The sequence below is a fragment of the Gopherus evgoodei genome, chromosome 7 (assembly GCF_007399415.2).
Source record: "Gopherus evgoodei ecotype Sinaloan lineage chromosome 7, rGopEvg1_v1.p, whole genome shotgun sequence".
In the NCBI taxonomy this organism is placed as follows: Eukaryota; Metazoa; Chordata; order Testudines; family Testudinidae; genus Gopherus; species Gopherus evgoodei.
This window is the reverse complement of record NC_044328.1, coordinates 28,103,343-28,117,892: the sequence shown is the minus strand read 5'-3', so window position 1 is coordinate 28,117,892 and position 14,550 is coordinate 28,103,343. Positions and strand designations below refer to the sequence as shown.

Below are 14,550 nucleotides of genomic sequence, written 5' to 3'. Positions count from 1 at the left end.
CTAGTAGCTTTCTTTCCCAAAGTGATTTTTGCCAGACAGACTCTGTCTTATCTATTCCATCACTTCTTATTTCTTTATAGTTAACCTCATCATTGATATACAATGCTACTCCACCACCTTTGCCTTTATTTCTGTCTTTCCTAAACAGCACGTAACCTTTAATACCTGTACTCCAGTTGTGACTACTATTCCACTATGTTTCTATTATCCCTATAATATCTGGTTTCACTTCCTGCACCAGTAGCTCTAGTTCCTCCATTTTGTTACCTAGGCTCCTCGCATTAGTGTACAGATATCTTAATTTTTGCCGTTTGGCTTCACTGACATTCTTTACACGGTTAGGCACAGAGATTCTACTACCAGTAACACCAATTAGACTGGTATCTACACTACCCTTCCTCCTTATGTCCATTCTTCTGCCAACGACTGTATCCTCTCTTACTTTGTTTTCTTCCCTCTCAATGTTAAATTATGGCATGGAGATTACCTGGACATCTCCCAACCATTTCCCCCAAATTCCTAGTTTAAAGCTCTCTTAATCAGTTGTGCCAGCCTCCATCCTAGAAGTCTATTTCCCTCCTTACTCAGGAGAAGTCCATCCTAAGAGAACAGTTCTCTGTCCATGAATGCTTCCCAGTGGCCGTACATCTTTATAGCACCACTGCCTGAGCCATTTGTTGATTGCCATAATCTTGTCACGCCTTTGTTGACATTCTCTAGGAAAATGCAGAATCCCACTGAAGATCATCTGAGCCTCAATTTCCTTAAGTGTCTTCCGCAGTCTGGCATAGTCTCCCTTGATACGTTCCAGCGAGAATCTAGCTGTATCGTTCATTCTCACATGAAAGACAATCAGCACACACCTAGCCTTATTCAATTAGTCTGGGATTTGTTTGGCTCACAGTAGTTAGGGATAAAACACAAGGGCCACTGCTCTGACTTACACTTTCTGTAACCCCACTGAAGCTTTGACCCTTCATGTAGAGTATAGTTTACTGCTAATTCAGCTCCTTGACATTTCACCTTCTCCAACCACTGCACAAGTACATTAATTATCCATCCATCAGACAGACTCTGTAATTAACATTCCCATCTTCCATCTCACTGAGCAGTAATTGTAATGTTGCTACTGCTTATGCCCAATAATTTTTGCACATTTTACTAAATTTTATAATGAATTATTTATATCTTACATACATTTTTAGGCACTGTTGTAAAAATGAGTTAACTTCATGATTTTCTAATTCACAGAAGCTGTCTACTCTTTACACAAATTGTTACTTGTTATAGAGTTCCTGAGGACTGCTCAAATGATACACAGTACGGTTTACATATTAAAGCACACATATTAAAAGCAAACAATGTGTAGTTTAAACAGTTCACTTCCAATAGCACATGCATTATATATCACTAATGAATATTACCGACATCAAGGGTGAAATTGGGGGTGAGAAAGGTGATGATGTTCTTCCGTGCTCCACCCACAAAATCAATCCACACATTCTTGTTTTAGATGACCACACAAATCTATTTAGGATTGCTCTTAAACTGCTTGATCTAAACCTAAGACTCAAAAGTCACTTCTAATTTGGAGAGACAATTTTTGCTTGCTGAACCCTAGATCCTTAAGATGAAATCCTGTCCCCACTGAAGTAAATGGGAGTTTTCCCATTGAACTTAGTAGAGCCAGCATGCACCCATGCTGCCAGATTTTGAGAGCTGATGACCAGTTGTATGGACCATTGATGTCACTAGGCAAGAAGTTGTGCTCATCAGCGCTATACAAATAAATATAGATTTAAACTTTTTTTTTTACCTTAGGGAGTTTTGTCATTTTCTTCCTTTGTTTTCTATACCTTAAAAGCTTATCTCGTTCCTGGAAAAATGAATCAGATACATTTGTTAGCTAATGTCAGTATTTTATCTTTTAATTGCTCCATGAAAATGTCTGCATTATCCTTCAAATTGGCAAAAATTTGTAAAAGTAGTTTCAGTACCAGCCATTGCATTGTAATGCAATGAGAAATAGGCAATTTTTCATCAATCACATGCTAACTGCTCTCCTAAATATTGCAAGTTTGCAGTAAAACCATATCAGTTGCTTGAGCACATAGATGAAAATCGTGACAACTAAGGAGAACTGGTTGCTCCATACTACACACTGTAGTAAAGGCTTCATAGGCAGAACACCCATCGAATTCTGTGTTATAGTGCTCTTCTGATAGATGGCAGCAAAGAGTCCTGTGCAGGGGCGGCTCCAGGCCCCAGCATGCCAAGCCTGTGCTTGGGGCGGCAAGCTGCGGGGGGCGCTCTGCCAGCACTGCGAGGGCGGCAGGCAGGCTACCTTAGGCAGCATGCCTGCGGAGGGTCCGCTGGTCCCGCGGCTTCGGCGGACCCTCTGCAGGCAAACCGCCGAAGCCATCCTGCCTGCTGTGCTTGGGGTGGCAAAATCCCTAGAGCCGCCCCTGGTCCTGTGGCACCTTATAGGTTAACAGAAGTATTGAAGCATAAGCTTTCATGGGTGAATACCCACTTCGTCAGACGCATGTGTATTCACCCATGAAAGCTCATGCTCCTATACTTCTGTTAGTCTATAAGGTGCCACATGACTCTCTGCCTCTTTTTACAGATCCAGACTAACACGGCTACCCCTCTGATACTTCTGACAGATGGGATATCATGGCAGTATTGAGATGCAGGGGTAAATACTGTTCTTGGATGTGTGCATGACTTCTATTATTTTCAAAAGAAAGAGTGGGCACTTGTTATCTGCCCCAAATGTAGAAAATTCAGGGCCTGATTTTCAAAAGTGCTGAGCTCACATAACTTCAGTTGACCTTAACAGGAACTGTGGGTGCTCAGCACCTCTGAAGATGAGGGTTCATCTTTTTCTGTTATCAGGAAGTATTTTTATTTAGTGGCTATTATCAAATATCTAATACTAGTGGTATTGAATTTTAATACATTATGAAAAAGGTTTTGTTCTGGGTGGTTAACAAAGAAAAGCCCCATTACTGATAAAACAATACAGATTAAAAGAAAAGACCAATCCCTGTTATCCTCCAGCTCATTCATTTCCTAACAGGATTCAAAACATATTATGGGATAAATTGATCACATATTCTTATTGCTGCTGACATCATCACCACTAATGGAGACTGTCCAATCAGAAAACTAGTGCTAATAGCTTTGTGAATGGCAGAATAGAACATAAATCACTTTTTCTTAGTGTCATTGGCTTTATTGTGCTGACAGCAGTGAAAATGGATTTCGTCAATAAAAGTTAGCAGATGTGACTTGCACTCAATAAATGCTCATCTACAATAGCAAAAGGGATCCTTATCTGATAGCAGTGGGTCCCACTGCACAGGTTCTCAATACACCAGTATGGATAGGACAAAACTATTTTCAGGTCCATTGTAGAAAGCATGACTGCAGCTTGGTGGAAACTGTCCCTCTGGGTTTTCAGCTCAGGAAGCAGCTCTGTATTTTAGGGGGCGACAGAACCCCAGTGTTAAGGCTGCCAAGTGGCTGGATGCACTAACTGGTGCATTGTCTGGGCAACTGCCCATGCTGACTTTTTAGGCTGTGCTGTCTTTCCATATATCCCACTGGTGAAAGGGAAGTTGAAACTGTTTTCCAGTATCACAATCCTGCTCCCATCCCAAGGAATTTCTGCTGCTAGGGTCCTCTTGATAGAGTCCCTGGGTTAAATCTAACTTCTGAATATAAAATAAATTCATAACAAATATTACTTTGAAACACTTAATTAATACAAGAGAATATGAGATGTTGCAGCTGGCCTGCATGATATCAAAGAACCACTGCCTAAAATACACAGAAAGGAACACAATGAAATTAAATATATGCCTTACTTACTATTACGCTCTTCACATAGCCAGCAGTTTCAAGAGTCTAATAAAAATAATTAGAGAATGTCATTAAGTGCAAGGGTATATACATTTTGTTTGCTTTCTACTTAATTACACAACCTGTTTCCATCTTTTTTTTTAAAAAGTCTGAATTATTTTAGTTGTAATACAAGATACAAGAAATCTTTAATTTATTCAGGAAAAACCCTCACAATGGATGTGACAATGCTGGCAAGTTAGAACATTCCATTCTGTGTGGCTAACATCCTGTGGTGGTGCCACTTTAAAGCTGTAACCAGTATTGCAATAAAATGTTATTTAACTGGATTCTGCAGTCCGTACTAGGTTTAACTCTCATTTGCTGTAACTGGAATTTTACCTAAGTAAGGACTAAGGACTGGGATCTTTTAAAGCCAAATCATCCCCTTCAACACTGCCGGTAGAGGAGATAAAACTTTGTGGATCCAGGAGGAGAGATGTGGAAGTGTGGAGAAGTGCTGCCTTTACAACATCATACTGCTCTTTCCCCGAGGAGGAGGGGCTGAGCCAGGAAAACACTCCTCAACCCAGCGGGATTGCTCATCTGAAATTTATATTAACTTGAAATTCCCTAATGTCCCTGCCCAAAGTGAAAAACTGAGTAAAAACTCACTGAACGTACAATCCCCAAAGCAGCATTAGCTCATGTAGATGACCTATGGTCCACAGTTGTTATAGAACTGGCTTTGCTTTGGGATATTTAAGAAAAATCTGCATAGCATTTATTAAAAAAAATTGCTATGAAGCTTGCTTAAGGATCCATTCATGATTTCATTTTCTACACCAAAGACCTGTGGTCTGGAGCCTCAACTTTGTTGATCACAAGAAGCATTATTAAAAGGAAATTATTAAAAGGAAAATAAATTTTAAAAGATTTAAGCATCTTAAAATAACCCCGAAAATATTCCTTTTCATGTTTCCTGTTTTTAGACCTGATCTTGTTCCCACAAGTCAAAGAGAGTTTTCTCATTGACATTAATGGAAATAGGATCTGGTCATTAGTGTGTTTCCAAAAAAGCTCAGAAAATCTGAAAGAAGCTCCTTTATACAAATGCTGAGTTCAGTGAAGGGAATTTTTCAAATAATGTTCCACATATTATTTCAGGTTCAGTTCCGTTAAAAAGGGAAGCCCATGGAAATCATCACCGTATGTTTGTTGACAACACAAGCTGTTCCTGTTTGCTTGGTGTTTTCTTTTCTTTTGCTATGACCAGGAGCATTAGGAAGGCTGTGCTATTTGATTACCTTAGAGAGTTCGTCTATGATATTTTGCTGTTCAATAATTTGTAGCCTCAGAAATTCAACTTCTCTTTCTTCTTGACTCTGGTCAAGATCATTTAAAGAGCTTGGTCTCCTTATTATCCCAGTCCTTTGTCTCTGGGGGAAAAAAAAACACAGAACAAAATTGCAAATGATTAAAAGTCTTTGCCAAAGCACAGCATAAAATCCTTCTTTTTTACGACCAATAATTCATCTAGGCTATTTGCTAAACTGATGGTGATTCTCTCTTTATCTCCCCCCTCTGCCTCCCCACCACCAAACAGTAAATCTAGGTTGGGATTCTAGCTCCTTAGGCTAGAAAAAGCTAGAAGCTAGGGCATCAGGAAGGCATCATGCTCATAGTTACTAGAGAGGAAAGTCAGTTTGCATAGCTCTCATGCGCCATCTGGTAGCCCTAAGGACTTAGATTAACATCGATCTTACATTGCTGAAGGAGGAATTTAAAGATGTGGCAAAAGGAATCCTAAATGGAGGTTAATTCTTTCTGGATTCTTCCCATTATTTTCAGCAAGACTGGATCTGGGAGTGTGAGAGCAACTGAACTTTAATAAAAAAGTGGTTTTGGTCCTGCTGCATGCATGTCATCTCTCAGTCAGTTACCATTAATGTTCAACTTTAAACATAAACAAATAAAAATATTGAGTCACCGGTGCAAATTTCCAAATCACTGCAAGGCAATTGTGAAACAAAAATCACAATTCAAGTGAAATAATTTGCATCCATATTCTCCTGAGCACTACTGAGCATTTAGCTGGATCAAAATATAGGCATTTTACTATAGCTCAGAATTTAAAAAACAAACAAACAAAAAGCAAAAGTAAAACATTTGCTGAACTAGGATATCAGTGCCTGAAAAGCAAACTATTTCCTGATCACTTTCCCATTGTATAACTGGAATGTCGTCTGTTAATAAGCAAAAGCCATAAGTCACTTATTATATATAACATAATGCCATAAAAAACACTTAAAAAAATGAAAACACTTGTTTAATATCCTGCAAGCTTGTGATGATATTTTTGTTAAATACCTGATTTCCTCAAACCTGTATATATTAAATTATTTGCTCATCTCATAGATGACAGTGGCAAGGGGGAAACCTACCATTTCTATGTTCTCTTGTGTTACAAATTTTAATTTATTTTCCATTCGACGTAAGGCATGGGATAAATCTTCATTCTTCCTACTGAGACGCTTATTTTTGTCCAGGAGAGGTTTATACTGACTTTCTGCTTCTCTTAGACGTTTTAACTAAAATATTAAAAATATGCATTAACACAATATAGCTATTTCTATTTATCACTTTAAAACATATTGATAAAATTTATTACAACTAAAGCCATTTTACTACCATAATAATAGAATTCACTTCCAATTTTGAAAAATGCAAAGCAGTGTTATCTTGGATTCCTAGGTTATGTTCCTGTCTCTGCCATTGACTCACCATGTGACCTCGGGCAAGACGCTTGACCTCTTTCATCCTTCACCCATATACCCAACCCCCGCCCTTGACTACACACACAAACCCTTCATTCACATATCCAATCAAGTACTGGGGGTACAGGAAAAAATATGCAACAGGACCAAGGGTAGTATGACAGCAGCAGTTTTTTAAATCAGGTCCCCTACTATTTCCCCTACTGAAATCAATGGAAAAACTACCATTGATATCAGTGAACTTTAGATCATGTCCTCAAGGCATTCCATCAAACTATCTTTTGTTGATCTCATGAAGATGCAGGGATTCAACTGTATCTGTCAATTCGATTTACTTATCTAGGTTCTTACATGGCACCTGTCACTCAACATTATGAATACAGGCATAAATCATTTTCATTTCCTTCTCCTTCTTCTGGACTTTGGGTGTATTTTGTTTGTTCCTTTGTGTTGTTATTGTGGGACAGTTCTTCTCTCTGTCCCTCAACAGGCCAGAGGAGAGAAACCTGGGTTACAGATGTCAACTTGCGCCCACCGGGGTGCAGTGGGGAAGGCAGGGGCAGGAAGGGTTCAGAAATTCTTCTTTCCCCTCCTCACATCAGAGGCCATTGGAGAGGGTGTCATCACAGGATTGCACTCCATCCCCTCAGTGGGCAGGGAGTGGCTCAGCCTGGCAACTCTGGGCATTGGATGCTTGGGAGAGTGAACAGGAGGCAGGATCTGTTCTCTGCTTGCTGTGCCACTTTTAGTACTGGAGCATACAGAACAAGCTGAGCACGTATAAGTTCAGGCTCAGCCCAGAAGCCCATGTTGGGCACTAAGTTATAACAAGCTGACTCTTTGACAGTGTCTTTTCCAAGAGTTTTAAAAGTTCATTAGAAGTTAAAAAAACAACAAAACCTGTAACAACCTGAGACTTTTTCTAACACTAAAACTGTCAATCCTTCATGAGTAAACGCACAGTGAAAGGCTGAGTCTCGTTAAAGGGCATACTGTGAGTACACTGCAGAAAAAAATATACCCCCTACCTGATGTATTTAATTAAAAGGTTCCACTGAAAAAAAATGCCAACCAATATCTACTTAAAAATAAAACAGGGTGCATTGTTTTATGAACTAAACATATTGTGGACAATGTTGTTATTATATAGAATACTACCAGGCATAAGGGAAAGAGAGAAGCAGTGTTAGCAATTTTCTAATCTAATATGGATACTATATGTAACCCCAGATTACACTGTTGAATTGCTGGTCCAATATTCTCCATAATTCAGTCTATATGGAGTTTTCCTGCATGGCACTAATTCTGTAAAATACATTCTGTGTTTGACAACATACATACAATTAATTAACAAATCTTTAAATAGCATTCTCGCATTTCAAACATACAACGGACCAAATTCAGCCCTAGTGTAATTCCATTGCAGCCTATAAAGTTGTACCAAAGATGACTCATGATGTTCTATACACGGTGTTCTCAATTTCAGTAAACCTAATATGTTCCATGTTGTGCACTGTGTATTTTTAACTGAATAGAGATTAGATTCTACAAGTATAGGCAACCAATAAGAAGGAGCAAATAGCTTTGGGTAATAAGGACCTATATCAATCTTCTTCCAAAACCTGAACCAAACCTAATCCTGAATCCAAAGTTGTTTTCTTTTAGGCTTTCATATCTGCTCTCTGCCCATCAATTTTGTGTCACTTAATTGCCTAGAAAAAGCAGTGTAAGTGCCAAAATAGGAACATGGCATCTAATCTACAGGATCAGGGCATTGGTTCATCATCTCTGAAATCCAAACTATGACAAATGCCTGATGCTTCAGAAGAAGGGGGGGAAATCCATAATACCCAATTTTGCTATGTCATACAAAGGGATAGGACAGTGTGGGCTGGGGTGAGCTGACCAGGTTATAGATTTGATTAGCCCTTTACAGGAGACAGGCATGGCTACAGCAGAATGGTTGGTTTTAAAATTACCCCTAGAGTACTTGATTCTGTGACTTCTTGCAGTAGTGAATTTTATGGTGATAAGCATTTCTCATGGTATTTTCTGCCAGGAGGAAAGCATCTCCAAGAAGCTGTACATTTTTGCTCCTACTTTCACAAATTCAAGAGCCTCCATTATGCTTTTCAGGTCTTCTATGCTGCCTGGATAATGTCCCCATTCACTCTCTGGGGATCAACTGAGAGCTGAGACTACCTAATGCTTGAATCTTCCAAAGCAGATATTCTTCTCTTTCTCTGTGGATATGTTCTGCACCAGTTACCATATGAACCACGATAAAGGAGTTTAATGTCTCTAGTGAGTGTTCACCTGCCAGTGCAAATTCTGATATGCATTCATTTCCTAAAAATGTAATGGTAGTTCTTACTTACAAGCTCATTTCTTTCTTCTGACAGCAATGCATTCCGATCTTCCAGTTTCCGGATGATTGCACTTAGCTCAGCAATTTTAAGTTGGAAACGCCGGGCATCTTTTTCATCCAGCTGCTGTTCCTAAAACAAAGACCAACTGCAAATAACTGTTCATAAGATCAAACTTTTCCAAAGACACCAACTTTGTTCTTGTCTGAATCCAACTATTCCTAACCTATTACACAGGAGAATATAATCTGTGCCTTAGTACAGGGGTTCTCAACTGTTTTCTTCCTGAGGCCCCCTCAGCATGCTATAAAAACTCTACAGCCCACCATTGTAACAACAACTGCTTTTCTGCATATAAAAGCCAGGACCAGCATTAAGGGGTAGCAAGCAGGACAGCTGCCTGGACTCCACACCACAGGGGTCTCTGCAAAGCTAAGTTGCTCAGGCTTTGGCTTCAGCCCCAGGTGGCAGGGCTGGGAGCCCCGGGCTTCAGCCCCACACCATGGGGATTCAGCTTTCTCCCCTGGGCCCCAGCAAGTCTAACACTGGCCCTGCATGGCAGCCCCCCCGCCGAAACCTGCTCACGGCCCGCCAGGTGCCCCAGACCCCTGGCTGAGAACCTCTGCCTTAGAACTGAAAACTGCAACATGAGACCAACAGAAAATTGAAGGAGCAGAAATGTAAGAAAGTATGCAAATGCAAAAGTATGTATATGCAAATAGAGAATCACAAATGTTAAACTTGGAAACATGAAAGACAAAAATTGAAAACTAAGGCAACGTTTCCAGTATATGCCACTGTTGAACTGAGTATTTCAGGCATGTGACTCACTAAGTGGTCTGTAGTCTGTTATAGGGAAATTATATTTATAAATACTGAAAAATAAATGTAGAAAATCCATGCAATTACACCATGGCATAAGTTTCTCTTCTATGAAGCTGTGGCCTTACTTTAGCTTCTAATGGGTCAGTTACAAAGATTTATGGTTTAATTGACCAAAAAGTGAAAATGTTTAAATCAAATTGTAAATGAATACAAATATAAGAAGACATGTTTTTATTCTTCTAAATCAGAAAGTAGTTACATTATATTTACAAAAGTTATAGGATTTTTTTCTTTCACTCGCATTATTCTAATGTTTGATAAAACTTAAGTACAGAACTAGCAAATTAAAGTCCATGATCCTAATGGAACTTTCAGAAGTTCTAGGATTCCTCATTCAACAGGTGCAGGAGAGGCTCAGCATAAAGGATAAAAAAGATTTTTTTTGTTTGTGTTTTCTATTATCTATACTTTTACTGAGAAAATTAAGAACCACTGCAAAATAAATCTTGATGAGAATCAACAATGAAAAAAGTTAACATATGTCGTAGACATATGAGGTCACTTAACTGAAAAATTTTACTATTAGCAAATTAATGCAGAAGCAGGAAGGTGGCATAGTTACATAGAAAGCCAATATAAAAAGGTGACTAAAATTTAATGCCATAGGATATTGCATAATATGAAAGAAACAGTGGAGAATAGGTTAGTAGGTATTTAGTTCACTTCCTAGACCACTGGTTGAAAGCAAAAGCACTTAGCAGAATGTAAATATTAATAATAGAGATGTTCTAGTTCTGTAAACTTGCATGCTGTTGGTTACACACACTACCTTTACTGACTTCCCTTTGTAAATTGTTCTTTTACATTTGCTTACAACACATACTGTTAGTAGCCTGGAAAACTAGCACACACACATTACTAGAAAAGCATTTGCATAATTTGTCAGCAGATACTATGTCACACTGTCAAATTAAAGCAGGTGTTTGAAGTATGATACATTTTTAAAAAATGAATATTTCACCTTGCTAACAAAAAACAAACCAAACTGAAAAAGCAAAAGCTTTCCCATGATCAGATTTGATTCTAGTTTTAAAGATCCCGCTATTGAATTGCCGCATTAAAGGAAATCTCCTTGGTTTGCTCTGTACTGCTATGGGAAAGCTGTTGCTTAAAATGTGCACTCATCAAGATTTTGTCATTTTTTGTTTGCTTGTTTAGGTGAAACCACGTGAAAGTGCTTACGGGGCTTCCTGAATGATCTGAAGCGTCTCCTGCACCACTTGCAAAAGGAAGTTCCCGTTTGGGGCTGCTCAGATGCCGATCAGACTCTTTGATCTGGGAAAGTTGTTCATCTAAAGCCTCCTTTTGGAGCTGAAGTCTCTGAGCATGCCCGGCTTGAACCCCTAACTCTCTTTCCAGCACGTAGACTGCTCTGTCTTTAAATTTTATCTCCTCCATCTACAAGGAGAACAAAATACAATCACACAAGCATGCATGTTACAGGTCTCTGGTTACCATGGAAACTGGCAGAATCACACATTACCAAAGGCAACCATATCACAGTCAGTTTCACAGATTTTGACATTCCTTAACACAAAAAACAACACCCTTTGGAAAATAAAATAGCAATGAGTGTTTGACAATGGCCATATGAACGGAATTGCTTAATTGCTTCAGTAATATTGCACTTATTTCTATACTTTTAACTACTTTGGGAGCCATCCAGCAGAAATGATCATTTTGCACCAAGAGGTTCTCAGCTACTGTATCTATTTATTGTTTTTGAATTCTTAGTATCAGGTCCCAGGTGCTTTGAATTGGAGATGGTCCAAATCAATGCTCAAGAACCCACCCAAACTTTGCAGAGCAAATGGTTTGGAATATATATCTGGGTGCTAATTTAAGAGCTGCACCCTACCTGAATGTTGGGCTGACCCTGGACATGAAACAACCAAATTTTGGGATTGGAGGGGGGCCAAAAGATTAAGACCCCCAAATTTGGAATTTTGACAGTTACAATCTTATTTACTTTAAGGGTCTGAATTTTACCTTTGTGCAGAAGGCCAACTATGCATTGCTTAATAAATAACAATTCTCAACCATGTTGTTCCTAACTTCAGACACCATATTATATGTATGTGTATGTATAATCTGTGTAGTACTTTAAATACTGCTGAAACACTACACATTTAAATGAAACAAGCAGCTTTTTTAACAGTGAGCTGTTCATAGACAAAATGCTTTCCCCTTAATGGGACAGACAGTAAGAACTGGGTAGTCTACTGTTTTTTTGTTTTGTTGTTTTGTTTTTTATAGAATTGTTCCCAAACCCAAATAAAAATGGAGGCATTAATTAGCCAAATATTTCATTGAATTAATTTGCTTTAAATTATTAATATCATGGTCAAACACAGGACTAAGAGACAAAAAAACAGTTTTTCTTAAATTATATCTGTTTCAAAGTGATTCTTGTTCATAAGAATGATTAGTACTGGATCAGTACTACAAGCCTTAGCACCAGTATCCACACAAAGATAGTATCAGATATTTAAGATTGTGAAACAGATTGATGCAAACAAGGAAATTCAGAGTCAAGACTGATATTCCCTCCATAGCAATCCTGTTGCGCCTAAATACTAAATAGTTGATGCAATACATAACACCACATATGGCCCACCATCCCTAGTATCTAAGATCACACTATGACCTAAGGGCTAGATCTTTAAAGGTAGTTAGGCACCTAACTCCTACTTCCAAACTTTTCATATTGTGTAGAGAATATTTACTGTCTGGTCATTGTTTAGCAGAGCTGTGTGTAATATGTACACTAAACTGCAAATCTACTTGCACTGAGCCTGTGAAATTTTGACCCCACTGAAGTTTTGCCATATCACCCTATGTGTTTGAGGACCTCAGTCCATGTATTTGAAAATTCTGCTGGGCAGCTGAGCACAATCCCTCCCCTAACTGCTCTCCTTCCTCAAAAGCCCCCGTAAATGTATCTATGATGAGAAGGAGAGGAATATATATCTATTAGTCTTGCAATGGCAATCATCTTGTCCACTGATTAATTTCAAAATACAGAGCCCTCCTATTGTGCAAACTCTGGGATAAGAGCAGCAAACTACAAAACACTCAGTTTTCATTATCTGAAAGTACTAGCAGCACCTGCAGTAATAATGGAGGGATATGTTCTCTATCTAAAGTATTCACAATTCCTCACCTGCTTTGCACATCATAAAATAAAAACAATAAACCCATAAGTGGGATTTAAAATATTATAAGAAGTAAATACAGAGTCTAATTCAGGAAAAACAAGTATTGTTTGTAAACTACCTTTGTGAAAAGGACATGTAAAAATTAAATACATGCATATATGATATTTTTTCTATGCAAAACTATGCAAAAGTTAGTCTCCTTAGAAAACTGAGGAAATAAAATACATTTATTAAAGATGCTTTAAAATATTGAATTTCTAGGAATGCAGCGATCTACTAAAGTTTGCCTCATAACAAAGAGATGTCTGATGAACTATTCTCATGGCATAAAAAGTAAACTAAGAGACTTTAAATGAAAAAATATCTATATAGCCAAAGTCTCACTGATGTGAACACAAAGAAATTCTGTAACACAGACAACATTTTCAATTAAGAAAAACATGAAATTACAAAAGATTCAACAAAATAATTACATTCTAGCAAGGTTTTGATTTTTGCAAAAAAAAAAAAAAGGACTAAATCTTAGCTTAGTGAGGAAATAAGAAAGCATTAATATTCATATCCCTCCTATCTGTTTACGTTCATAGTTATAGATTAAATACAATGTTCTTATAAATACAGTTCATTCTTAAAAATAAACATATTCATATAATTTTATAGCAGCAAAGTGTATTGAAAAAATGAAGAAAGCATTTTTAAAAGATTATTTTACAGGGTTTTTTTTCTTCACAGCATTACTAACATTAAGGTGCTATTAAAAAAGAAAATTATTTGCCACTCACTGAAAGATCTTTGTGAATTTCCAGGTGTGTGTCCAAAACAAAGCTATTGCACACAGTTGTTTCATTACTCTACATAGAAACACTGAAGTGTCTTCAATTAATGTGGCTACCTTCCTTATATTTGTATCTGGTTTCTTTAGATAACAGGACTACTTGTGAAACAATATCAATGAATATATATGAGCACAGTATCCAGTCGTCTAAAGGAGAATGTCTTGCTTACCAGTGTGGATAGTCCCACTTTATTTTTAGCAGGCTGTCTCCACCTAGAATGAATTTTTATGCTGAAGTGCTAATTAATAAACAGCCTGTGCGCATAACTACTGCCAGTTATGCAAATATAAAGGCATGAAAAGTTGGGTCCCCCATTCCTTGTGCTAGCAAATGAAATGTCTAATATTATTTTTCATCAAGCTGATTTCAAACCCTATGACATGATTTCTAGGGCAATATAAAAATCAATATGTAAGCTTCAATGCTGTAGAAATTTCCTCTTGTAATGTTCACAGGGCATTTATAGCTCTGCAGTCTCCATAAGCATCATTAACATGACTGTAAACTGCAGAAGAAGTCTGCTTTTGAAGCTTCGGATGTCTATGCTCAAAAAGCCAAAGCTATTCCCAGAAAAAGGTTTTCACTGCAAATCCTTCCCAAAGAAGAGGCTTTTACATGACATAAACATTTCCCCATAGGCAGTATGTCAGAGCAAGCAATTAGAATGTGTAAAATAATC

General features: G+C 37.9%; 1 protein-coding gene across 22 annotated transcripts in view; it reads right to left on the bottom strand.

Moving 5' to 3' along the window:
• JAKMIP3 (Janus kinase and microtubule interacting protein 3) overlaps nt 1-14,550 on the bottom strand; it is a 197,999-nt gene that overhangs the window by 68,910 nt on the left and 114,539 nt on the right. For 17 of the 22 annotated variants that reach the window (XM_030570013.1, XM_030569991.1, XM_030569996.1 and 14 more), the window contains 6 exons: nt 11,060-11,275; nt 9,005-9,124; nt 6,294-6,440; nt 5,157-5,288; nt 3,880-3,915; nt 1,817-1,876 (listed from right to left, as the gene is read on the bottom strand). In XM_030570013.1, the coding sequence (XP_030425873.1) occupies nt 1,817-1,876; nt 3,880-3,915; nt 5,157-5,288; nt 6,294-6,440; nt 9,005-9,124; nt 11,060-11,275 (711 nt within the window). The remainder of the gene's footprint in view (nt 1-1,816; nt 1,877-3,879; nt 3,916-5,156; nt 5,289-6,293; nt 6,441-9,004; nt 9,125-11,059; nt 11,276-14,550) is intronic. The other 5 variants (XM_030570002.1, XM_030570007.1, XM_030570010.1 and 2 more) reach the window with 3 other exon arrangements.